The sequence below is a fragment of the Notechis scutatus genome, chromosome 2 (assembly GCF_049901735.1).
Source record: "Notechis scutatus isolate UNSWTSFEM ecotype Mainland chromosome 2, rNotScu1.2, whole genome shotgun sequence".
NCBI lineage: Eukaryota > Metazoa > Chordata > Lepidosauria > Squamata > Elapidae > Notechis > Notechis scutatus.
This window is the reverse complement of record NC_142010.1, coordinates 121,764,861-121,790,580: the sequence shown is the minus strand read 5'-3', so window position 1 is coordinate 121,790,580 and position 25,720 is coordinate 121,764,861. Positions and strand designations below refer to the sequence as shown.

Below are 25,720 nucleotides of genomic sequence, written 5' to 3'. Positions count from 1 at the left end.
CCATCAATGGCATGTAAAGGGAGAGGTGCTAAGCTGCTGTCCCCATTCTTAAGCTGTTCTTCCATTGAACTTACAGAACTCTGTTGCACTGATGCTTAGCCTGAACCCCATCTCTAACACCAGCCCCACCCCCAAGGTCATTCAATCTGCTTCCCGCCATTTACACCCCACCTACCCCTAAACCACTCCACCCTTTGCTCCTGCCAATCCCCGTTTTGTAATTAGGGGCCGCTTGCTCCTCAAAACCACCAGTCACCGAAGGCATCATCAAAGACCTTGTTTTCCTTCAGGTCCAGCCAAAGCAACGTTTGACACTGCCAGGCAATTTCTGAGGGCCAAATAATAAAGCTGTTCTCAAGGAATGTCATCATGAACCTGTCATAGCAAGAAAAGAGCCAAATTCTTCCTTTGTTTCCAATCTGTACTCAAACAGCCCCCCTCCCTCCTTCTCTCCCCCCCTCCCACCCTTCTCTTCTAAAAAATAAAGGCAATAACAATAGATCCTTTCAGGCTCTGCCAAGCTGCTTCTCAACTCGTCTCAGATAAGCACTGGCAGGAAAGGTGACTGTCATCAATATTTTGGTGAATGTTAACTACCTGGGGACAGCTTTGTGAGGGAATAATCCCAAGCAGTTTCGAAGCATGTTTTAAAACACAGCATGCAGGAACTCCTCCATCAGACCCTTCTTGTCAAACAAGCATATAGGCAGCCCAGCTTCCTAATTACAAGAGCAAAGGTGATAGTCCTCCTTGTCAAGGTAGGTTTCCCCCATCCCGGGTTCTATTTCTATCCCTTTTTCGTTCTTCCATTCAGAGAGATCTTTCATCTTAAAAAAAAAAAGTCTTGAGAGTGGTAGGACATTTCCCCGCTTAATATGTTCCTCTAGGATAGTATGTTAAACATCTTGTTGGAAAAAATTGTGGGGATCTTGAACTGTTGTGTGTTGGAGCTCAATATGAAAGGTGCAATCCTTGAAATCCCAATTCAGCTTTCCGATCTACAAATTATATGGATGATTTTGGTCATTTGCAGCTATTCTGCAGCGCAGGAATAACAATCTGTTTGTCCCTGTACCATTTTGGTATTCAGCTTGCTGGAATAATGTATATGTGAATTGTTTTCAACCCTTGATAGGGTTTTACGTTTTTTTCTTTCTGAATCTATGCCCCCTCTTTTAAATTGTTATATTCTTTGGCGTTATATAACATTATATGCCACATTTGCATTTATAATTATCATATTTTAAGGGACTTGCAATTTTCATAATAGATATTTCTGATACAAGAATATTCCACTTCAGAGTCATGTCTAGGAAAGGTATCTGTGACACCTGACACAATAAAACCAGGCAGGAACCATGATCGTGCCAAAGTATTATTTATCTGAACTTGATTGTGCAAACTTCTTAGGTAAACCCATGTTTGATTATCCTAGGATTTGGGATACCTCCCAAGCCGTAGGAATAAATGTGCATGTTTTTGCAAAAGTTGGGTAGCAACAAGACCTCCTTTGATCGAAGCTGCAATGATATATTTGCTGCTTTTGTTCCCTGTCATTATTTGGAGATATTTGCTCCTTTTGTTTGAATAATATTCTCCTCCTCTTAAAAGATCAGATGGCATGAAGGACACAGCAGAACAAATATACATTGGTGAATGTGTATGCGTGTGCACGCTCATGTATATCTGAGATATGTGCAGCTACAACTGTAAATGTTATGAAATTGGAAAAAAACCAGAAATGTAGCTCATAGTTAGAGTAGGATAAATTGTGAATTAGAAGGCCATTATTAATTCTAGATTCAGATCACTACTGTCTCTACACCTTCTTCTAAAATACTGAGAGAGTGTGTGTCTTGAGATCAGTCTAGGTCAAGAGAAGGAATACTAGGGTGCTTCAGATGTTTTGAGCTTTCCAACAGTAGCAGAAAATATGGTCAAGGGCTTGTGACAGTCACAACTCAAACTTTTAGAGTACAGCAGGCTATCTGCCCGTGGCACTGCCAGGACTTACCCTCCACTATTAAACACTCATATTTTTATTTCCCACTTATGGGCATAGCTATGCATGCAAACACAAGGACCTTGGGTTTATCATATATGCTCACCAACATCTACTGCTCTGAGGCACATGATCTATCCCAGGAGAGGCAGAATTAGAACCCTTGCCATCTCACCACACAGGTGTACAGTGCACAACTGAGACTCAGTTTTTTCACAAAATATTCTCTAATACAACTCTTTCCAATCTGATTTTATATTCTGCAACAGAGAGATAAGCTCAGTATTAAAACTAGTCTTGTGCAACATCAACATGTTTCTAAACATCACCAGAGAGTTTTGTGTACCTTTCAGCCAAGAGCGGGGTGGTTGCTAGGACAACAGGAAAGGGCCAGAAAGTCTCTGTTGACATCCTCACTTGAACCCCAGGTGCCAAGTAAGGAATCTCAGCCAGTCTTTTCTTTTTCTTTTTAGCCTAGCCTACTCTACCACTTTGTTCCAACAATAAAATGGGGATGAGGGCAATAATCCCGTATGCCATTTGCAACTTAGGAGGAAGACTCCAAACAAACTAATCTGCAAATTAAAAGGCTCAATTCCAAGCAGTTTATCAAGCTACAGGCTGGCTTATTAGTTTACCATGCTGAACTACAACAGTAGTCTCTATCAGTATCTTCAGATATTTCTTTTAATCAGTGTTTTTGATTAGGCATGTCCTAATTTTATTATGTTACTGCCTGTTATAGACTTTTCCCTGGTGATTTTGATTAACTTCATCAGTCATCCAGGGAAAGGCAAGCATTTTTATCATGGACTATATGGGTACAATCATCTAGAATTAATGAATAACTAAGAAAAAAATGTCCCAATATAGGGAGTTATTGCATACAAACCGGTGGTATATAAATAGCACTGGCATATAAATTTGTATCTCTGCTTACACTCGTACTTAGCTATATACTTGACACTGTACATATTATTATGGAGTAAAGCAAATCTGAGTTTTTAAAACAAATTCTCCATGTGTAAACAAACTCCCCACCTTGAGCAAACTTCAAGCAATCTCTGAACTGATTTTTCTATTTCTAAAATAAATCATTATTCCAAATGAGTGTGGACCTGGCGGTTAGATTATCCAAATGATTCAATATTTGGGGCATATTTGGAAACATTTCAAACAAACTATTTTATAAGTTTGAGAAATGAATACTTTTTCTTTCTTTCTTTTTCTTTGTTTCTCTCTCTCTCTCTCTCTCTCTCTCTCTCTCTCTCTCTCTCTCTGTTTCTCTTTCTTTCTTTCTTTCCTTCCTTCTTTCTTTCTTTCTAATTTGAAGAACTAGAAGGGGAGGGAATGGGGGGATGCTCTTTGGCCCATAGGAAATCAATGACCCAGAGACATCTGCAAATGATTAGGACACAGACTTCAGGTAGCTCATAAGAACACGTGCTGTCCATATTACACTCTGCAAGTATATTTCCACAACTTTACTTCTGCAAATAAACAGTCTGGCTTGTCCTGCATTAGCAAGAAACTACACAAACAGGTAGAGAGAATGGCTGTTCTATTCTCTCTTCCAGTTCTGATGGATTTCTCGCAAGCCATCGCTTGGCTATGTAATTTGAACAGTTCCCTGGCAGTAATTTAACACGAGCCTGGATTCTAAACAGAATATGGCTAGCTTTAACTTACTGTCATTTATTTATCTCTGCTATGAAACATCATATATAATTTTCACAGGATGTTAGCTTTGACGTACATGTCATAATTTAACCGCTGCTTGCAAAATATAAGAAAAATCAACACTGGGAGCAATAATAATAATAGTATATTGTAAAATAGACTGGTTTACAACATTGCTAACATAATTTAATTTTGAAACTCCTCGTAATTGCTTGTGTTGAGAGATTGTAATAATTTCTTGTACAGAGACGAATCAGTGTACTTAAGACTTAAATCACTTATCTGGAATTTAAGTACCCCGAATTCCAGTAGATATATATAAAATTTCTCCTTACCTATTCATGCATGAATATTGAAAATATTGCAGACAAATGATAGACCTCAATAGAATCCTGAAAATAAACAAAGTAATGCTAAATAAAAATAATACCATGAATGAACTAGTAAAAAAAAAAGGAAAATCAGGGAAAATAAATTGTACCTTCAGCTTTTCCAATATGCCCTTACTATGTGAGACATTCATAGCATACGTTATAATGAGCCATATGGGGAAAGTGATTAAATATTGCAAAAGTCAGGGATCTCCCCATTCAAACCAATAAAACTTTTATGAACTTCATGTTGAAATCAACAAGGTTCTTGTAACAACCTTCCCCACCCTACTCCCCAGCAAGATTTAGACCTGATTAAGCTCTTTGGAATGGAAAGGGGTCAAACACTCTGATTTAGTACCTTTCAACTCAGCAACTGCAATGAAACGATCCACTCATGAACATGCAGAGGTATTCTTATTGATTGCATATAAATAAATTCTCCCTTTTGAATCAAACACACAAAATCCCTTAGAATTTTTTTCTTACTGTGAAAAATAAGGGGAAAAAATGCACTGGAATCAATAGGGCTTTAGAAAAAGGAAATTATCCTGTTTGCTCTAAAGCCCAATGCCGAGGATTCCCCCAAAACATAAGTTACTTGGATAATTTTGTGTCTAAAGGTCCTTGCTGGTGGCTAAGGAAGTTTCTGCCCAGGTAGACTCTGTGCGCACATGTGAACATGCTCACTGGACCTCCAACACACATAAAACCAAGCAGAGCTTTATCAGATCGTTCCCAACACAAATGGCAATAGGAAATATAATCCAGTTTCAACTGAATGCTTTGATAATCCATTGATTATCACTGAATCTAAGTGAAAGAAAAATAAAAGTGTTCAACATGAGTTTGACTATCCCCCCTGAATGTTACACCATCATCTTTGTTTAATAAAGGGAATCTGCTGTCTTCGTTGCCAGGCCGTTTTGAATGTGATGAATTCGCACATTCTTATTGGAATAATTTTAATATGCCTGAATGGAAAGTAAAATGGATTAGAAAAGCCAATATTTTCCAGATGCTTTGGTGTTCAACTGCTGTTAGGCTAAGCCAATATTTCCAGTGGAAAGATAATGAAGGCTATAGTTCAAAGCACCTGCCTGCTTCTGCTCACAAACCTATATTTTACATTTTGTTTCCAAAAAGTCCATGGTGACAGAAGGGAGGGAGGGAGGGAGGGAGGGAGGGAGGGAGGGAGGGAGGAAGGAAGGAAGGAAGGAAGGAAGGAAGGAAGGAAGGAAGGAAGCTTGGTTGACTTAGGCAAGTGATTCTATGCATGTATTTTTTAAATAAAGAGATAAGTTCCAATATGATGAATATTAAGAAAAATATTGTACTTCTCCCTTTCCATAAAGTGCTTAAGAATCACTGCTCATTCAGGGCCGAAAGCATGGTCAAGAAGTTTGCTTGGCTTCATTGTTTACACCTTAGAACACTGGCCAAAATGCCCTGAGCAGGAATTGTGAAAAGTAATGAGATTAACAAAGATGAGGAAATATTTAAGCAAACACTTTAAGTATGTTTTAAAGAGGGTAAAATTAAAGTGTATGTATAGAGTGGGGGATTGTCAGAATTTTGCACAACTATATTCAGTACTTGATTTTTTAAAAAAAATTCATTGAGACACTACTGTTTGGCAATCTAAAGTTTCATTGAAGAATTTTAACTGAATCCTTATGTCAGCTTGAAGACAACTTTTCATTCTAAAGAAAATAAATTGTAGCAAAGCGGATTGGAATGAATTATGGAATTTATTAGTTGGGAGGCATATTTAAAGTCAGAATCCAGTACTCTTGTTCAGTGCAGAAATCCATTAAAGTGCCTCTGAGAAGTGGCCACCCAGTCATCATTATAAAACCCTCAGCAGTGGGAAGTTGACGGCTCCACTATTTAACAACTTAGAAAAGTCCTTCAACCTTAAGCAACCTTCTTTTAATTTGGCTACTGGTCCATACCCTGCTTTCAGTAGAGAATATCACTTCTTGCCTATCACAGTGTTTCACATGGACCTCTACAGAGAAAATGATCAAATGTGCATCCTATCCTAATACAAGATCCTTTTGTATATAAGCCATGATGGTACACACGGGCATGTAAGATGCAAAACACAACACACATTTCATTATGTTGCCAGAATCTGTTTCCTGGGACAATTACATATTTGTAAATCACTATCAACCCCCCTCATCCCACTAAGTCTTTTATTTTTATACAAGCCAAACACCTTTCACAATTCTTCAAAGGTAATGAGTTCCAGATCTTCTATCATCCTTGTAGCTCTCTTTTGAATTCACTCCAGCTTCTCCATATCCATTGACATAGCACTACAAATATGATCTAGCCAGCAGCAAGTATAATGGAATGATTGCCTCTGGTGAACCAAATGCAATGATTTGGTTAATGCAGGCCAGGAGTGCTGTTGCATCACAGGGTTTGCTCATGCTCCGCTGGCAGTACACTGGTACTCCTAGATTTTCATTTGCATTGCCAAAAACCAAACCTTCCCACTCCTTAATTACATTTTTGATGTTTCCTACCAAAAGGCTTGTCACAAATGAAAAACATCCTGTTGGACACTGGTTTTGGCCTATTAAGACTACCATAAGACCGCCAAGGTCGTTTTTAATTATGATGCTGTTCTTTAAATCATTAACTAATCCTAGATTAATGGCTTAAGCAGATTTGATAAACATGCCTTCCATTTCATCCTCCAATCCATTTATAAAGAAGTTGAATAGTAGTGAGTCAAGGATGGAGGCCTTGGGGATTTCACCAAATATTTCATTCCAAAATGATACAGAACTATTTACAAGCATCCTTTGGATCTGACCTAGTAGTATTTAGCTATATTTCTCCTTCTTGTCCCACAAGGATCTCATGAGATTGATACACTACAGGTAGTCCTTGACTTACAACCATTCATTTAGTGACTGTTTGAAATTACATCAGCACTGAAAAAAGTGACTTATGACTGGTTTTTCACACTTTCGACCATCAGAGCATCCCCATGGTCACATGATCAAAATTCAAGAGTTGGCATGTGGCATGTATTTATGTTGGTTGCACTGTCCCCAGTTATGTGATCATTATTTGCAACCATCCTAGCCAACTTGCAACAAGCAGAGTCAATGGAAGAAACCAGGTTCGCTTAACAACCACATGATTCACTTAACAGCTGCAGTGATTCGCTTAACAGCCATTGTAAAACAGGTCTTAAAATGGGGCACCTCTCACTTAACACCTGCTTTGCTTAATAACAGAAATTTTGGGATCAATTGCAGTTGTAAATTGAGGACCAGCTGTACATCTAGATCAATACCCTGGTTGACTACTCTAGTTACCTTGTCATTTAATTAAAAAAAGAAAGGAAAGGAAAAGTTCATCTGATATACCATATTTGTTCTTCAGAAATACATGTTAGTTCCCAGGAATGGTAGTTTCCCAATATTATTAGGCTTTATAATGTAAATACTAGATATAAAAAAAAGTATCCAAACTCCTTGAATTTCCAAAGTTTTTTTTTTAAAAAAATAGTTATTATATCTAGAGTGATATACCAATTGTAAAACATCTTATAATCTCTCTATGAAAAAATGTTCCTTCAAACTTATTTTATTAATACGCCCTACCTAAACTTTTCTTCTTAAATTGCTTTTCTCTCCAGATTAACCTCATTTAAAATTTTAGCCTTCCTAATTTCCATTTGTGTTCATCTGGCTAGTAAGCTCTCTGAACTTGGCGGTTTGTTTGCAAATGTATTATTACCCAACTAGGTAACCTCATCAGTTTCTTCTGACCGTATTGTCTTGAAGTCCTCCATGAAGTTGTTGCTTTTCCCGAAGATGTCTAACACCTTTTGTCTATCGATAAGTACTTCTCTGTCAGGATGAAATCCAGAATTACTGACTTTTTATTTCTTCCTCCATTTCTGCAAAATGAACTGGTTAGCAAGAGAGATCAGATTTTTTTTTTGTGCCTTCCATGCTTGGCTGAGTTAGTTTCCCTCAGATTTTAAGTTGGAAGTCTCCCATTATTGCTATAGCCTGCCCTTTTAAGAATTTGGCAGTTGGTTTTAAAAAGCATTTATTATCCTCATGTTCTGCCTGGATAAGTATCTGTAGTTCTCACATTAATATATCTTTTGTTTCATACCCATTTTAATCTTACCTACATACACACACACACACACATGCACACACACATGCAAAAGGGACCAGGTGTTTGTGTATGTGTGTGTGTTTCTCGCCTCTTCCCTTTTTCCTGGATCTATTTCTTTTGAATAGGTTGTATCCTTCAAGTTCTACTTTCTAATTCTGACCCTCATCCCATCATCTTATGTGATAATTACCATTTCTGTATGATAAATATCACATTTGGGTTTGTTTGTTTTTCATATTAGGACTTTCAGTACTTCACCCCCACCCCATTTGTTCTCTGGCCATTTGTTTACAAACACTGGAGACTATCAATATTATTATTTTCACTATCATGTTTTGAGGATTTCTGATACCATTTCCTGTTTCATAATTCCTTATCACATGCGATCATATTCCTAGGACCCAGCACTTATTTTTTTTTCAGGTTTAGTTTAAATCCCTCCAAGCCAGGTTTGCATGGCTCTTGCCAAAATATTTTTCCCCTTTCCTTATGAGCTTCCCAGGAATCCCTTCTATTACACTTTCAGGCCTCTTCCAAGGATCCTATTATTCTTGCTGACACCTTTTTACCTGTTGATACCGTTCTCCTATTTTCTCAGTTTCTATATAACTTTATGTGCCCTGTTCTTCTCAGAAGGCTCATTTTTTTCCTGGGCTTTCACAGAATCTCTCTATGCAATAACTGTGGGCTCTTCCATCTTTCTAACTGAGACCTAAAGAAGAAAGACTGGTCTCTGGTCCTTTCATCTTCTCTTCCAGTAAGGAATCAAGCCTGTGTTGCAATAGGTACATTTGGTTTAGGACAGGGGTGTCAAACTCAAGGCCTGGATCTGGCCTGCGGGGTGCTTAGATCTGGCCTGCAGGGCTGCCCTGGAAACAGTGAAGGACTGGCCCACAATGCCTCTGCCAGTGAAAACGGAGCTCCGTTTTTGCTGTCAGAGGGTTGCAGGAGGCCGTCACAGTCAAAAATGGAGCTCGGGAGCCCATTTTCGCTGGAAGAGGCACTGTGGGCCAGTCCTTCAGGGTGGCCCCCTGGACCAGATCTAAGCACCCCGTGGGCCAGATCCATCCCCCAGGCCTTGAGTTTGACACCCCTGTGCTAAACATGCTACCACTGGTGCCCCCTATATGCATGATGTCAAATTAGCTGTGCACACCCTGGCCAGGCCCCCCGCCACCCCACCTGATGTCAAACAACCCTGATGTGACCCTCAATGAAATCGAGGTTGACCCTGGTGATTTAGGATATTCTTCTGGGAAGAAAACAATCATACCTAGCAACTAGCAAGTTCCTGCTGTTTTTGCCTTAATATCCAGGCTTTTGATTTGTTCTTTCCTTCATTAAATTTCATCACAATATTCCCAGTTTGCTCTGCTCATCAAGAAGTTCTCAAGGCCACTGGCTGAAACTACTGTAGTAAACTCACGGTACTGATAGGTACAATATAAGCCTTTGATTCAAGAAACATAGTTCCAAATCCAGCAAAGGTGCTCATAAAAATGAGTGATTTCCTTTCAGTTCAGTTTTAGTACTATATATATATTCGTACTATTTAGTACTATATATATATATATATATATATATATATATATATATATATATATATATATATATATATATATATATATATATATATATATATATATATATATATATATATATAGGTCATATATAGTGTGGAATAACTTATCTGTATTAAACATCTTTACAAATTTCAAATATCTGACGAATAGATTATTTATAAGCAGGAAAGAAGCAGAAAATAGGATAAACTGATAGATACATTTTACTAAACCTTCATAAGTTAGTTATTCAGTTTCACAGTGTATATTGCCACCACATGTAAAAACAAGAAACCCTGGAGAAAGCACATTGGTTTATCTCGATGTCTGATAATTTTGCTGTTCTAGATATCCTTTAAACCATTCAGATAACGTACAGCTCCTATACACTCTGACAAAAAGGCAATAGAACTATTCAAAAATCTTCAATAGGAAAGTTTTGTGATAGAATCGGTGTGATGTTATAACTCTGAGTTTATACATCAGTCTTACGAGAGTTCTGATTTGCTTACAAACAGTTGATTAAAAATCCCTCACTAGCTCTTTATTTACCATTCTATTGACTATGTCTGTTTCATGCTGAGATCCCTCCTTACAGAAAAAAACTTAAGTGTACCTACTCACAAGTAAATTCCTAAGAAGTCAAGGGAAATTTCTCCCAGGTAAGAAAATACAGGATTATTTCATAAATTTTCAAAAAAAAACCACCTATTTAAATAGAATGCATTACTCCATTTACTATTAAATGGTGAAGTTGTTTCTTTTGAATTATAACTATGTTGTAAAAAATTTTTTCAATATTTCAAAATCTATTTTTGCAGAAGTGCAAATCAAATTGGTGGCCATGTGAAATTGATATAATAAATATGTAACGATGTCCTCTTATTAAATTTGATCCTTAATTTTAAAAGAGAAGGTTTTAAAAAATATGTTTATTTAATATAATTGAATATAACAAAACAAAGAATAGAATAATTTGGGGGATTGATATTATGCATAGAATGCAAACTTCTCAATATGGCTGGGAATTTTGGAGGTTAGCAAATTGGGAGATGGAAATACAAAGTAGTGTTTATAATGAATGAATCAAGGATTGTGACTCTTTTCTCTAAATGTATAAAATCAAGAGATTTTTTATTTGCTGTTTTATTTGTATACCATTCTACATCCACAGAAGTGCAACTGCAACCTTATTTATATCTCTTAAAAATAAATACAGACAAAGGTAGTGAGAGGATCAGGCTTTTGGAAGCACAATTTTAATGGGGTTAGAAATTGTTGGAAATTGTAATTATACTACAATGCAAATTAAGTATCTTTCAGTGCAGCAGTAGTAAAATGTTTAGCTTGCGATTCATCATCCTAGTGAAATTATTGTAATGCAAAAGTCTTCCTTAATCTTTCTTTTAACTAAATCATATCTTAAATTGCCAAAATGGCTAAGAAAATGTATCAAAGAAATAATTTCCAGAAGTTGTTTTTTATAGGGATTAATTGATGCATACTAGAATTTCTTGTAGAATAATTTACTTCTATAAAATCTTTCTCTCCATAATCCTAAATTATTCCACTTCGCTAATTTTCTTACGTTCAGAATCTGCCTCCTTGGGCAGCTTCTTTGTATACCTAAACATAGTATTTATTGCATAGACAGGCACACATGTGTATATGTATACGTATATACGTATATGTATGTACATGTACATGTATATGCACATGCACATGTATGAATCAGGTAATGATAAATCACTACTCCTTTCTGCACCAAAATGCAAAATAAACAAAACAAAAATCTCTTTTGCTATATTGGCAAACTTGTGGTAATGGATATTATGACTTACAGGGCCTTGCAGGACAAATAGCCACATTGAATGACTTAGGGTTAGATTTAGACTAACGTTATTGTCCCTTTGAATGTATACTAATCGGCGTACATTAAAATGGACTTTCGTTGCATCCAGCTCTCAAAGGGTCACCACCTCCAATGTACGCTACATAAACATGAAAAAATAAATACACAAAATTATGCACATACCCACATATGTTATATAACACAGAGAAACAGCACAGTCCAGTTCGGATGTTCAGATGGGGAGCAGACACTCTGCATAGTGGAATTTGAAAGTTTAAAGCAGAAATGGATAACGGAGTGCAGATTTGGGGATTTGAGACATTTCCTATTAGCTCCTCATCACTAGACCATTAATCAAAACCAGGTAGAAACTCCAAGTTAAGCTCCAAGTAAAGTTAAATGGAACAACAACAACAGAGGGCAGATGAGTCAATGGCTCACCCTACTCTAGCAATGGGCTTATTATACAGATGGTGGTCAAAGAAATTATTGCCCTTGATTCAGGATTTGAACACTAAACTCTCAAAATGGCTATTAAAGCCAGGCCTAGTCAAAGACAATCATTTTAAAAAGTGGGAGAAAGGGAAATACCAAGAGTAGGAGATGACAGTGAACATAAGGCATTGTAATGTTTTTTTAATATCAATTTTAAAATAATTCCTACAATTAAATGACTTCCTAATAACTATTCAATGTTAAACTATGGGTAGTCAAAAACTCTACTAAAAGCCTACTGCCCATCTTCCAGTTGATTTCAGGTGTCTCTTTGATCACCCTTTGATTTCTCCCACAATTAACCTATAACTTTGTGCAGCAAGTCACCAGGGGTAAAACTTGACTTGAGGGTATCTTTACCTTTTTGATTAGCTAGAGCTGAACTTAAGGAAGGAACTTTACCTGAAGCTCAGCCCAAAAAAGAAACCATTCCATGATAGGTCGTTTCTACAAGTCTAGCAACACCAGCCAACCAAGTTTTCTTCACTATAGTAAAGCACAAAAGAGCACTTGCTCACTTCACTGTCTGTCTCTCCGATGGCTGACAAGATGTAAGGCTGAGCTTCTTGACATTGCCTACCAAAACGAGTCAATTCTGTTTGTAGGGGTGTCAACTGCGAAAGGCATAAAAGTGATTCCTCAGTTTTAAGAACGACATTAAGCTTTTGTCCCTTTTTCAGAGAGCCTGGAACAAATATTTGCCCTTCTTTTTATTAAGAAACAGGGGGACGAGATAGATTAGGCTGTACAATATATTCCTCCTTGCAGCCTTCTGAAATTGGAACAATTAAAAGTATCTAATAGAAATACTATCCCCTTCTTGGATACATTTAAAAACTTTCCTCTGCGCACAAGTAAATCAGAGCCTTTGGATTTTCACCCAACGTATAGTATTTCCAGGGATCTTCCCTAGGGTAGGCGGGTGGAATAAATAAAACATTATAAGAGGAACTGACATATTTGATAAAAGCAATTGAACGGATTAAAAGTGAACTTTTCCGATAACAAACAGAAACAATTATTCCTATCATACGTTTTATTTAAAAGTGGATTTGCATGGTTCGGAAACAAACACCGGAGGGAATGAAAGGGGGTGGGTGGGTTATTTTATCCCAACCTGGGGTGTTTGGGGTGGTGGGGTTGGTGGTGAAATTCATTAGTTAGGCGAAATGTGCATAAAGCAAAATCCAGGGACCTCTCCCCAATTGTGTGCCTGCTTGTGTTTCGCAACGGCTTCCCGAGTGCGTCTCTAAAATAGATGCCTTTGATGTCTCGAGAGCAGTGGCTACTACAGTCATTAGAAAAATCGAGTTTCCTTCCGCGGCGGCTCAGAGAGACCCCAGCTCCCCACCGGCATCGCCCCACCAAAAACTTTCCTCGCGTCTCTCTCCACGGTTGTGTTCCCCCACCCACCCACCTCCTCCTCCACCACCACCCCCTTCCCAGCGCCGGCCGGCCGGCTGTCTGGCTCTTTTTTTTTTTTTTTTGCTTCAAACCTTCTCGCCGCTTCGTCACCGCAGGTTTGAGGGTGACATCACGCTTTGCAAACAGCAGCAGCTCGGGCGGCCCCCAAAGGCTCAGCGAGCCCAAGGGAAAGAACGGGACGTGTTACCAAAAAAAGTTTTTGGGAAGCGCGGGGGAGGGAAGGTGGCGACGGGGGGGGGGGGGAGAGGAGGACGCTTTATTTGCAAACCCTGCAAGTAACTCCAGAAAGGAGTTGGTAACCTAGCCCGGGGATGCCAACTTATAGCGCTTCGCAAGGACCCTCATGAGGGTGTCGGGTTTGCCTCTAGCGACAGTGAACCCGCTTGGAGCTTGGTTCGCCTGGTCTGTACCCTAACCATCCAGCCCGACCCCCGACCCCCCTAGCGGTGCAGAGAAGCGCTCCGAAAACTTTAGGGTAGCAATGCTGGCGAGGATAAAGCCGCCCTCCCCTCCCTCCCTCCCCCCCGCGCCGCTTTTTTGAAAACGCAACTTGTCAGAAAACTCTTGATACTTTCCTTTTATTTCCAAACTGGCTCCAAAAACATAGGGATAAAAGAGGGAGGCTCAAAAGAGAACAGCCGTTACGATCAATCTCCGCACCCATCGGGAAATCCAAATATAAAGCATTGATAATGGCACGGTCGACACGACCTCTCTCTCTCTCTCTCTCTTTCTCTCTCTCGAATTGGTATAGGGTATGATTCCAATACCTTATTATATTATTATTATTATTATTATTATTATTATTATTATTATTATTATTATTATTATTATTATTATTATTATCGCTCAATCTTATTAAAATGAAGTTTATGGGTGGGTAGAAATCCATAGTCAGGGATGGAGATGTGATCAGGCTAATATTGCTTTGGGGCAATTGATATTTTAGAACGAAGCCTTAGTTGCTTGCTTCTCATAGCGCCATTCAACGAAACAATTTGTTTTTGTTTATTCCTGCCTATTCGGTATAAACGCGCAAAACTACTTAGTTTTCCCATCTCTTAATTTCCGACAAAGACTGATGTTTTTTTCCTCTTTTCTTTTCCGGAGGATGGGGGAAAGAAGAAATAAATGTTTTTAGTTTGACAAAAATGAAGCTTTTTGCCACGCCGAAGAAGCCCTGAACTTACTTACTTCCAGCCTCACAACCATCTTCTGCGTTAAAGAAAAGTGTTTGTGCCGCAAACTCATAACAAAAGAAGAGAGTTAGCTTCTCTTAGTTCTTGGTGGCATTTAGGACTAAGATTTAAACCGAATGCAACAATTAACTGCTGGCAAATATGGTGCCAGATTGATCGTTTGTTTCCCTCTGAACTAGGGAGTGAAATGTACTGTTAAATGTTGCAAAAAAAATGTACAAAGCGATAGATTCACTTCATGGGTGTTTTTTTTTCCTTGTGAAAGCTTCTCCCTTTCCTCGGCTACCCCCTCATTAATGGGTTAAGTCCCCCACCCGTTAATTATTGTTAAATATATTGGGGGCGGGAAACACGACTATACTGGCGTGATATTAAAGAAACAGATCTCACGATTTATATTCTGTTCCTCAAACCTTTTAAAACATTTTTTTTCCTTCTAGAATATCCAATCGGATATTAGGATCATTCAGTCCGTTGTGAGATTAAAAAAAAAAAACCCCACTGATTCTCCTAAATACAAGTCGCCTTTAGGAACGGTCTAGCAACACAAAAGCTAGGGGGTGGAGGGAAGAGGACAAACCGAGTTCCGACGCAGACAGCTGGGAGTTGGAGCTGCGCGCGGATTCATCAGAAAGGCCGCGGAGTCAATGCAGATCGCCTTTGCAATCCCATTCTACTGGGATTCTTTTTCTTTCTATTTAACTCTGAGTTTACGGAAACTCTCGCCCCAGTATGGACATTGAGCGAACAGCGGAGTGCAGATTAAAAAAAACAAAAAACGGACAGGACGAAATCAAATCTCAAACAGGGCACTCTTTCATGTTTCCCTGTATTGATGTTAATGGTGATCACATTTCAATGGGAATTGTGATACTTTAATCATACAATCGTGTGAAACGGTTTTTTTAAATGCACCTAAGAAACCAACCTCTGAAGTCTGTCAAAGGAATTAGATAAACCAGAGCAATCTCAGTTTAGCCTGCCGTGTCTCGAAACGGAGCATCTCTCTTAAGAAACGTCCCGCTAAAACGTCCGCGGGTTGGTTCAAGCTTGGGGAAGTTAAGACGTGCAAATTGCGGCAGACAGTTGCTTTACCCGTTCTCACTCGGGACGGCAAGGCAGCTGACTTCCATCGCCCCTCTTTTCTCGGGATTACGGGAAACGGCTGCGCATTGAAGTGGGGAGAATGTGAATAAGCATCTTTTGGCAACCGGGAGGGATTGGATTTTAAAAATGGCTTTCCTTCAAAATAATTCGGAGGGGAGAGACGCCATCTAATTTGGCAAGTGAGACCCACTGAGCTCAGCCAAACATTTTCCACCTTAGTATTGCCCTGCGTTTCCTCAGAATCATTTCCCCAGTTTTTTCCCCTGAGATTTACTCCGAGGTAACCATGGCCGTCTCCACCGGGGACCCCTCGTGTCTCCTTATGCTTCCTACTGATGCGGGACTGTGCATCAATGTTGCACATACCTACGTTGCAGCCTTAAATGCAAGGCGGATGCGTGGTAAATGGATGACAGAGCAAAAGAAGTCGCTGTTGCACATCTGAAAAAATTCTGGGTGGTGGGCGCGGAGTAGTAGTCAGAGCGAGGGGGAAGTTCTGCTCTCTGCATCAGCGCCACCGCCACCTTTATAAACCTCTTTGAAAGCAAGAACTGCCCCGTTATTCTAAAGCCCTTTGATAAGTTTATCACTTGCATTGACTTTAATGAGATTTCATCAAGCAGATTTCATTAATTTCATCCTTGATTCACAAACGGGGCAAAGGAAAATATATGACATTAGAGGCTGACTGATGAAATCGCCCGAGACCTAATCCGTGTTTTAGTGTGCGTGGTGGGGAGGGGGCGTGTTCTGCATGCATACGAGCGTGCGAGTGTGCGCGCGTTTTAACAACCTTCAAGAAACATCTCTAACTTAAAGCACCAAGGCGGTTAGTTTCTGAGCCTATGGCGCCCCCTCTGGATGGAAGTGGGAGTTACACTTTATCTGCCGCAAAGGTGATTTGTTTATATAGAAATAACTGTTAAATTCCAAGTTTAAAAAAAACAAAAACCGAAGCTGAAAAGAGAGTGGAAAAAGCGCAAGTCAAGCCAAGCCAAAGGGAAGGCGCCTGTCCTCCCAGGCAAAGCAACATGACAGCTAATGATTTAAAGAATTGACAATGCGAGAAGCGCCCATCGTCGACGGGCTCCCTAAGAAATCTTGTGTTTGCAGAGGATGCCCGGGTTGTCTTTCCAGCCTCGATGAAAGGGCGATTTTATACCAAGAGGCCAATTCGCAACCAAGTGCGCCCGGTTTCTTTTTGAGCCATCTTGACTGGGAGGCCAGATTGCTTGGTTTTACTCTTCCGCCTCACTTTCCCGGGCGCTGCACTGACAACTTAATCGTCTGGTCAGTGGCATACTTTTCCTCCTCTGCCTCAATTAACTTTAGAAGAAAAAAATATTCCGGGGATTAGCCCTTAATTTTAAAAGCTCACAAAGTCAGGCACTCTGAAATCAGCGACGACTGTCGTGGCCTTTAAAACTAATTTAGTAAAATTGTTCGCCTCTCTGAGGGAAGGAGGTCAGTACGAGAGAGATATACTCTGGTCTGAAGTTTGTCAATATGTTCAATAAGAAAACTCTAATCTTTAATGGAAAGGGCTTAGCTTAAAGGAGAAAAAGCTGCGTCTCTGATTATGGTATATATTCCCCTCTGCAAACATAGTCTGTTCCCATTTCCTAAAAGTAGGCAGTCCGAGCTCTGCGCGGTTTAACTCAGTCCTACTGGATCCAAAGGAAGGTTAATTCCCAAGTTAAATCGGAAGTCTAACCTAGATATACCTGCTATTTACTTATTTATTTACTTTACAAATGCTTAGTCAACACAATCTGAAAGGCAACTCTGGTCATATATGCTTCTATAAGGGAATCTTTTTGATAACATCGTTTAGGGGAGGGTTGAGCTGTCATTTAAACACTTTGAAAAATAAAAAAATAAAGAAAAAGAGGCCATTAGCCTTACTTGCACAAAGAGTGATAGGAGGCTTTAAGTACTAACCGAGTGTTTCGAAAAGAAATTCTAAATAATTAGAAAAACGCCGCCTTACTTAAGAAGTATCGAGGCCGATTTTCTTCCTCTCCAGCCCCCCACCCCCACCCCCGCCTCTCCACCATAGTCCTCCCTCCTGTCCCGCGAACGGGCAGCTTAGCGCGTTGTGCCCGTCTTCGCCTTGAAACTTTTCAGCACGAGCGAAGCATTAAGATGAGCAAAATCAAAACAAAACCCTCCCATAGGAGAATGAGTCAGAAAAACACTGGCTTTGGGGGGGGGGTGGAAGAGGAAGAGGAGGAGGAGGAGGAGGTGGGTGAGAGACAGAAAGAACCAAGTCCTTTCTCCGAGCAAACGGGAGGCTGGTTTTCCTGCGCCGTTTTCGCAGAAGCGCTACTTTCTGCCGGCGAGATGTCAAGCCCTTCCTTTCCCCCTGCAAGCAACCCCGAAGATCTGCTTCGATCGATAGAAAAGCGGGTGGAGAGGGGGGGGGGAAAGCAAGGAGAAATTTACTGGGAGGTATCACAACTACCGCAACAGTTGGGAAGTACAAAGAGCCAACTGCAGCGGGCGACCAACTCACTCTCTCTCTCTCTCTCTCTCTTCCACCTCTTATTCCCCCCCTCACCACCACCACCACCTCCCTTCGCCTCGGCGCCCCCTCCCTCTCCAGAGGGAGGAAAAAACTTTTTTAGCCAATCAACGCCGCGCCAGCCCTTCCCAGCCCGGGCTGCCATTGGCGTTTCTACGGCGAAATAGAGCAGAGGCGAGGTATTTATTAAAGAGAGTCGCAAGTGAACGTTAGGGAGAGCCGAGGTTGAGCCTCGCCAGACGACTCCGGGAGCCTTCCGACTTTTCGCGCGCCCCGCTACCGCTACCACCACCACCACCACCTCCTCCTCCTTCCCACCCACCCCCGCCCCTCCAGCCGAGGAATTCGTCTCCCTTCTTTCAATAGGGGTGGGGGAATTTTTCTTTATCTCTCTCTCTCTCTCTCTCCACACCTCGTTCAACTTTCCCTCTCACCGGACGGAGCGGCAGCCAGTCCACATGCGCGTTTCTTAAGAGAGAGCGGGTTTTCCTTCGAGCGGCGACTTCGCGCCAGTCGAGTTTTTCAGCAAAGCCGGCCGCGGCTTTTTTATTTTTATTTTTATTTTTTATTTATTTTCTGGGGGGTGGGGGGGGCGCGAGCGAGGAGAGCGAGACGCTTCGCCTGTGGGGCGCGCGCGGGCTTTTCCTCTCTTCTTGCCCGGCTGTCTTAAAAGAGACGCCGCTCTTGCCGATTGCTTAGCCCGCTCCCTCCCTCCCTCCCTCCCTCCCTTCCTCGTTCTCTTCCCCCACCCCTTTCTCCCCTCTGCCTCGATTTTTATTGTGTTTTATTCTTTCCGCCCGCTCTTCTTTTGCCTTCGCCCTTTTCTCGCATGAATCTCCTCGACCCTTTCGTGAAGATGACCGAAGAGCAGGAAAAGTGTCTCTCCGGCGCTCCCAGCCCGACCATGTCGGAGGATTCCGCGGGGTCTCCCTGCCCTTCGGGCTCCGGCTCGGACACTGAGAACACGAGACCCCAAGAGAACACCTTCCCCAAGAGCGACCAGGACCTGAAGAAGGAGAGCGACGAGGACAAGTTCCCGGTGTGCATCCGAGAAGCCGTCAGCCAGGTCCTCAAGGGCTACGACTGGACCCTGGTGCCCATGCCCGTCCGGGTGAACGGATCCAGTAAGAACAAGCCCCACGTCAAGCGCCCCATGAACGCCTTTATGGTGTGGGCTCAAGCGGCGCGGAGGAAGCTGGCCGACCAGTATCCCCACCTGCACAACGCCGAGCTGAGCAAGACGCTGGGGAAGCTCTGGAGGTAAAGTGGGCGAGGGGAGGGAAGGAAAGCCGCGCTGGGGCGAGGAGGAAGCGGCTCGGGACTGCTCCCGGGAAAGGGCGCGAGCGCCGGAGGGCGGGGACAGCGAGGGAGAATTGTGGGGGGAGAAGGAGCGCTAGGGCGGCTGGCTTGGGTGGTCGGACGGCTCGCTCGGCACCCCTTTGGGGCGGGGGGCGCACGGCTTGGGATCCACCTCTCAGGAGCAACAGCCCAAATCGTGCGGGACTTGAGCGTGGAGGCCGACCTTCTGGTCCGATGGCGGGAGACTGGAACTGGGCAGGAAGGCCTGGGCGCACAGATGGGAGACCAAAGTTGGCCTTTGCAAGTGGGGGGGGGGTGGACTCGCTTCCGAAAAGCGCATCTTGTCCCTCCACCCTCCTCCTCCAGTCTAGTTTCAGTTTAAGAACGGAGGGTGGGGGGGGGGGAGAAAAGAAACCACTAGTTAGAATAGAAACCACTGAGGGAAAAGATGGGAATGCTTTACAGACGAACGTTGTGGAATCCTCATTAGAAAGACAAGAAGATCGGGGCTTCATAAAAGCTTGCCTTTTTATACATATAAAACTGAAAACATATAAAAATATTCCTTAAAATATAGGAAGAAATACTCTGAAAAGCATGTTGTATGTGCCCAGCAAGGCTTCTCTGTTTAGATATTTGGCCTACCTGTTGGGAAAAAAAAAAAACCCGACAAAGTTAATAACTTGAGCCCTGCTCTGCAGAAAAACAGGAGTAGCACATCTTGGGTGTAATGATGATTGGCACAAGTTGGCAAGTGCCAACCAATAAGAAGTTGGCTCAGAAGGATGACTAGCAAGAGGCACTTGGGGTGGGGAGGCAGGAGAGAAGAGAAAGTGAGTCACCTGGCTGAGGCATGAGCTTAATGACTTGCAAAAAGAAAGAAAAAAAGGCTAAGGGAGCCACTTTTGTGGATGTAGAACGCTTGGGGTGAGTTAATTCCCCAAACGCCTAGAGGAATCCTGGTGTCTGAGCCGTGGCTGAAGCTGCTTATGTGCATGTGTCCATAGTGCTTGAGTGGGATGAGAAAAAGGGACTGGTTGCTATCTTGGGTCGTCTTGGAAGGAAGAGAATAAGGTCCCAGAGTAATTGAAAGAATTGCTGAGAAAAAAAAATGACAGGAGTGGTTTGAGTCTTCCCCCCCTTTCTTTTTTTCTTTCTTTCTTGCAAGAGTCTCTGGGGAAGTTTGCAGTGCGTTTCTACCCAGAGAGGAATGCAGGAATAGCAGAATGCTGAAATCTGCCTTTCCTGGTGCCTGTCATTTCATGGTGGATTTTATACACTTTATGTTTTGTCCTCTGTATTATCAGAAGTTCATTCTACCCAAGTTTGGGGCCTCTGACAGCTGCCTGCAGCGATGCTGGCCTAGTGGTGCAGCGGCAGAATGTAGAGTACATTTCTAGCAAATCAAAGGTTGCTCTGAGTAGTAAAATCAAGAAGCTTAAACTCTGGGTAGAACTTAATCATGGCTTTGTTTAATTGCTCAGGTTATTGAATGAGAGTGAGAAGCGCCCATTCGTGGAGGAGGCTGAACGCTTGAGAGTGCAACATAAAAAAGACCATCCAGACTACAAGTACCAGCCACGGAGGAGAAAGTCAGTAAAGAACGGACAGGCTGAGCAAGAGGAAGGATCGGAGCAGACCCACATCTCTCCGAATGCTATCTTCAAGGCCCTGCAGGCAGATTCGCCCCAGTCTTCATCCAGCATGAGTGAAGTACATTCACCTGGAGAGCATTCTGGTGAGTGTGCCATCTTCCCTTCCTTGTTGAAGATGAGGAAGAACATCCCATGTAGACAGGGCTTCTAAAGGAGCGTCAGTAAGGCAGTCCAGTTAGCAGTCTGCCAAAGAAACCTAAAAGAGCTAGATAGCTATTGGCAAAAAGCAATAGCTTTTGTGTACCTACAAGGCAGGTCTTCAAATAAAATTTCCCATCATATCCATGGGAATTAGATGGTCATAGGTGATCCTTCAATGGGGAATTAGATAGTCATAGGTGATCCTTCAATGGGGAATTAGATAGTCATAGGTGATCCTTCAATGGTTCAATCACCTTCGGTCCGATCTAAGTACAGTATATAAAATCATACATTGCAGTGTCCTACCTGCAAATGAATACTTCAGCTTCAACCATAACTATACAAGAGCACACAATAGATACAAACTCAAGGTTAATCGCACCAAACGATTGCAGGAAATATGACTTCAGCAACAGAGTGGTCAATGTTTGGAATACTCTACCTGACTTGGTGGTTTCTTCCCCAAACCCCAAAAACTTTAACCTTAGACTGTCTACTATTGACCTCACCCCTTTCCTAAGAGGTCTGTAGGGGGCGTGCATAAGCGCACCAACGTGCCTACTATCCTTGTCGTATTGTGTGTGTGTGTGTGTGTGTGTGTGTGTGTGTGTGTGTATATATATATATATATATATATATATATATATATATATATATATATATATAAAATATGTATCCATGTATTCATAACAATATTTTTACTTATGCTGATTATCTTGTAAGCAATTGACAAATAAATAAATAAATAAATGTCAGCTTCATTGCTTTGCTAAGCTATTCCACCAGTAGTACTAAGTCTTAGTTTTCATCTCAGTGTATTACCACCCCTTGTAAACTATAAACATCTGTTATTGTATAAAGCAGCCAGTTTTCAACTACATGCAACAATCTGCACTGGTACTTCATTCTTATTGGCAAGTTCTCCATCGTCTCCTTTGCATCCAGCCAGAGTTAATCTTTAGCTAAGTTATCACTGCCATGCAACACCTTCTGCTCATTAAAAGTGGCCACTGGTGGGAGCTTTATGGCCCTCTGGCTGTGCCTGTTATCAGAAGGGAAAGAGACCCAGGTGTGGCTTGCTTGCCCTGTGACTTCAAAGGCATCAAAGAGAACCTGCCCCCTTTGGTAACAACTACTATCTACTTTGTATTCCTTACAGGGCAATCTCAAGGGCCACCTACTCCTCCTACCACTCCTAAAACAGATGTCCAGCCTGGCAAGCAGGACCTGAAGCGTGAAGGTCGCCCTCTGCAAGAAGGAGCAAGACAGCCACCTCATATTGACTTCCGAGACGTGGACATTGGGGAACTCAGCAGTGATGTCATCTCTAACATTGAGACTTTTGATGTTAATGAGTTTGACCAGTATCTCCCCCCCAATGGCCACCCAGGAGTTCCGGTCACCCATGGCCAGCCTGGCCAGGTCACCTACACAGGCAGCTACGGGATCAGTAGCACCACAGCTACCCCAGCAGGCACTGGGCACGTCTGGATGTCCAAGCAGCAGCAGCAGCCACCGCCTTCTCAGCAGCCACCTTCCCAAGCTCAGCCACAACCACCGCCGCCGCCGCAGCACACACTCACTACTCTGAGTAGTGAACCAGGCCAGCCTCAGCAGAGGACACACATTAAGACCGAGCAGCTCAGTCCCAGCCATTACACTGACCAACAGCAGCATTCACCTCAGCAGATCAGCTACAGTTCCTTCAATCTCCAGCACTATGGCTCTTCCTACCCGACCATCACTCGCTCCCAGTATGACTACACAGACCATCAGAGCTCCAATACCTACTACAGCCATGCTGCCAGCCAGAGTTCCAGCCTTTATTCTACATTCACTTACATGAACCCCACCCAGAGGCCCATGTACACCCCAATTGCAGACACTACGGGGGTACCTTCCATTCCTCAAACCCATAGCCCACAGCACTGGGAACAGCCAGTCTATACACAGCTCACCAGACCATAGAGTTCTGAAGGATGGTGTCAATTCCCCAGACTTACAAATATATTTTTAAGCTAAAAGTGAATGGAAGAGAGGAAAAAAAATATCCCAGAATGCATTGTGCACTACAGCACCCCTTCAAAACTGACCAGATTATTCTCAGTCAAGAAACATTCCATGGTGGACTTCCTTTGATTTGAAGGCAGTTTTTTATTTTTTTTCCGAACAGCCATCTTAGCTTGCATAGGTATGAACTTGTTAATTATTTTTTTAACAATAACTAAGAACAAAAAAATGAAAAAAATATACACTCAAAAGTATTCCTCTGTGAGGAATACTCTCTATTTTAAATATTTTCTAGTATGTATTGTGTATGATTTGTTACCGATATGATGGAATTTATACGTACTTGTTTTTAGAGAAACTTTAAAAAACTTATTTTTCCTTTTTGGGGGGTGGGGGGGTACAGTTGAACCACACTTAGCAAAAGAATATGCCTTAGCTTTTTTCCCTGCTGTCAGAGGTATTTTTCTATAGTTAACAGTCACTTTTAGAGACTAAAATGTGTGCATTAAAAATCAAGGAAAAGGAAATTTTGAGGAAATGAAAGAAGTGCCCATTAACATGATTGTGGGAATTTGGAAATAGACTTTTATTTTTCTAGCATGGAAATGAAATACAGGGAGAAAAAAAGATTAATAAAAAAGCAAGGATACCTTGAGCCTTAAAATAACACTATCAGACGCCTTAAAGAAAAATCCTGTGAAATCTTCCAAAAGACTTGCACAATTATCTTCCGTCCTACCAAGGAAAAATATGGAACTCCCAAGAAGAGAGCTCAGTTTTACATGAAGATTTTTAATTAATATTTTATTTGCAACTACAAGCACCAAGTTATAAAGCCAGAACCAGCATTCTCTGCCTTGATCCTTTTTCTTCAGCTTCCAACACCAGACCAACATTTGTAAGACAAATTGCGGTCACTCAAAAAACCAAGAGTCTTCCCTGTAAATTGCATGAAAAGCTAAAATGCTTTATTCCATGAAGACAGCTTACAAAAGAAGATGGGAATGACACAGGGACACCAGCTTTAGCAAGGTTCATGGATGACAGTAGTAGGTGGTTTTTCTTCTTTTAAAATTATATATATTTATTTTGTGAAAAAGATGTTTTTAATCAAGAGGGTTGTTTTTTCCAATTTCCCCCTTCCACATTAGAAATCTTTGTAATGTAAACAGAAATACCAGCATCTTACTCAGAGGGTATATGGTGCCTAATTGTTAAATTATGGTCTAAATCAATAACCCTTTATTTATCTCTCAGTCTTTGTTTTTGTATTTTATTATTCCTTCGGAATGTGTCTTAGGTTTGTACAAATACCTGCTTCTGTTTGTCTTTCTATCTTTTCTATGCTTTGGTAAGAATAAACTGGAAAGCTTTTTTGTTGTTTTTCTCATTGTACAAACAAACCATGGCTAATTAATGTATCACTGAGTTATTTCTGACTGAATACTTTTGGACTTATGATTTGGATCCGGACTAAATTAATGGAACAGTATGGAGAGCACAGAAGGTAAGAGTGGGCTTGAATCACTCTTTCGTTCGTGAAAAATCTCCCAGGTTAAAGCCAATCAGCAAACCTTCCTTTGCATGCGGATGTCTGACTTGCAGGGGTTTCATTTTTCATGAAGGAACATTCAACCAATTCCCTAAATTGCTATCCAAAGTGGTCCAATCCACTGTATCGTCTTAAGGTTCCACCTCTTTTCTCTGGGTAGGCCTATTATTCTGCCCAAGTGAAGCAAAGCAACATTGAATGTAAACCAACAAAGCAGGGAGTGGCACATTTCCATTAGGGCTTTATCTGTCTCTTGAAGGTGCCATAGAAATGGATGCTGCTGGAACCTCCAGACAATGGATGCTTCTCAATGTGCTTTTCACTTCATTTGGGAGGAAAATTAGAGAAAGCAACACTGGTGAACTTGTCGCCAAACAGTTAAAATATTGCTTTTGGAAAAAGTTAGCCAACTTCTTTTTATTTTAAAATGTTATATTTGCTAATTATTTTGTAGGGAATTCAGTAGAAGAAAAGCTTAAAGCACTCTTATCATATGGTATCTTTTCTACTTCTATATTAAAAAAGCAGATCTGTTGAAAGTATTTCTGTAATTTAATGTCCTTTCAAAAAGATTAGTTTTAGATAAAAGAACACTTTTTTCAGTCATTTTGTTTGCAAACCCTTTGGGTCTCTGTAAAACTTACCTTTTTGTATATTATTGTTTGCAATAAATATACATTGTATGAAA

The 25,720-nt window shown here is 41.2% G+C and overlaps 1 protein-coding gene across 2 annotated transcripts; it reads left to right on the top strand.

Moving 5' to 3' along the window:
• Positions 1-508: 508 nt before the first annotated feature.
• SOX9 (SRY-box transcription factor 9) lies at positions 509-25,720 on the top strand. 2 transcript variants are annotated; one of them, XM_026675804.2, is made up of 4 exons: positions 509-758; positions 19,232-19,635; positions 21,159-21,412; positions 22,630-25,720. In XM_026675804.2, the coding sequence occupies exons 1-4, from the start codon at positions 660-662 to the stop codon at positions 23,436-23,438; spliced, it is 1,566 nt and encodes a 521-aa protein (XP_026531589.1). In that variant the 5' UTR covers positions 509-659; the 3' UTR covers positions 23,439-25,720. The 2 variants fall into 2 exon arrangements, with proteins under 2 accessions (XP_026531589.1, XP_026531590.1); XM_026675805.2 differs by lacking the exon at positions 509-758 and having other exon boundaries at positions 18,587-19,635.

What these genes read in the sequence shown, in the direction of transcription:
- SOX9 (XM_026675804.2), top strand. Translation starts at nt 660, where the DNA reads ATGCAGGAACTCCTCCATCAGACCCTTCTTGTCAAACAAGCATATAGG. An exon ending in TGATAGTCCTCCTTGTCAAG is followed by an intron (nt 759 to 19,231) that starts GTAGGTTTCCCC and finishes CCTTTCGTGAAG; the next exon opens with ATGACCGAAGAGCAGGAAAA. An exon ending in TTCACCTGGAGAGCATTCTG is followed by an intron (nt 21,413 to 22,629) that starts GTGAGTGTGCCA and finishes TATTCCTTACAG; the next exon opens with GGCAATCTCAAGGGCCACCT.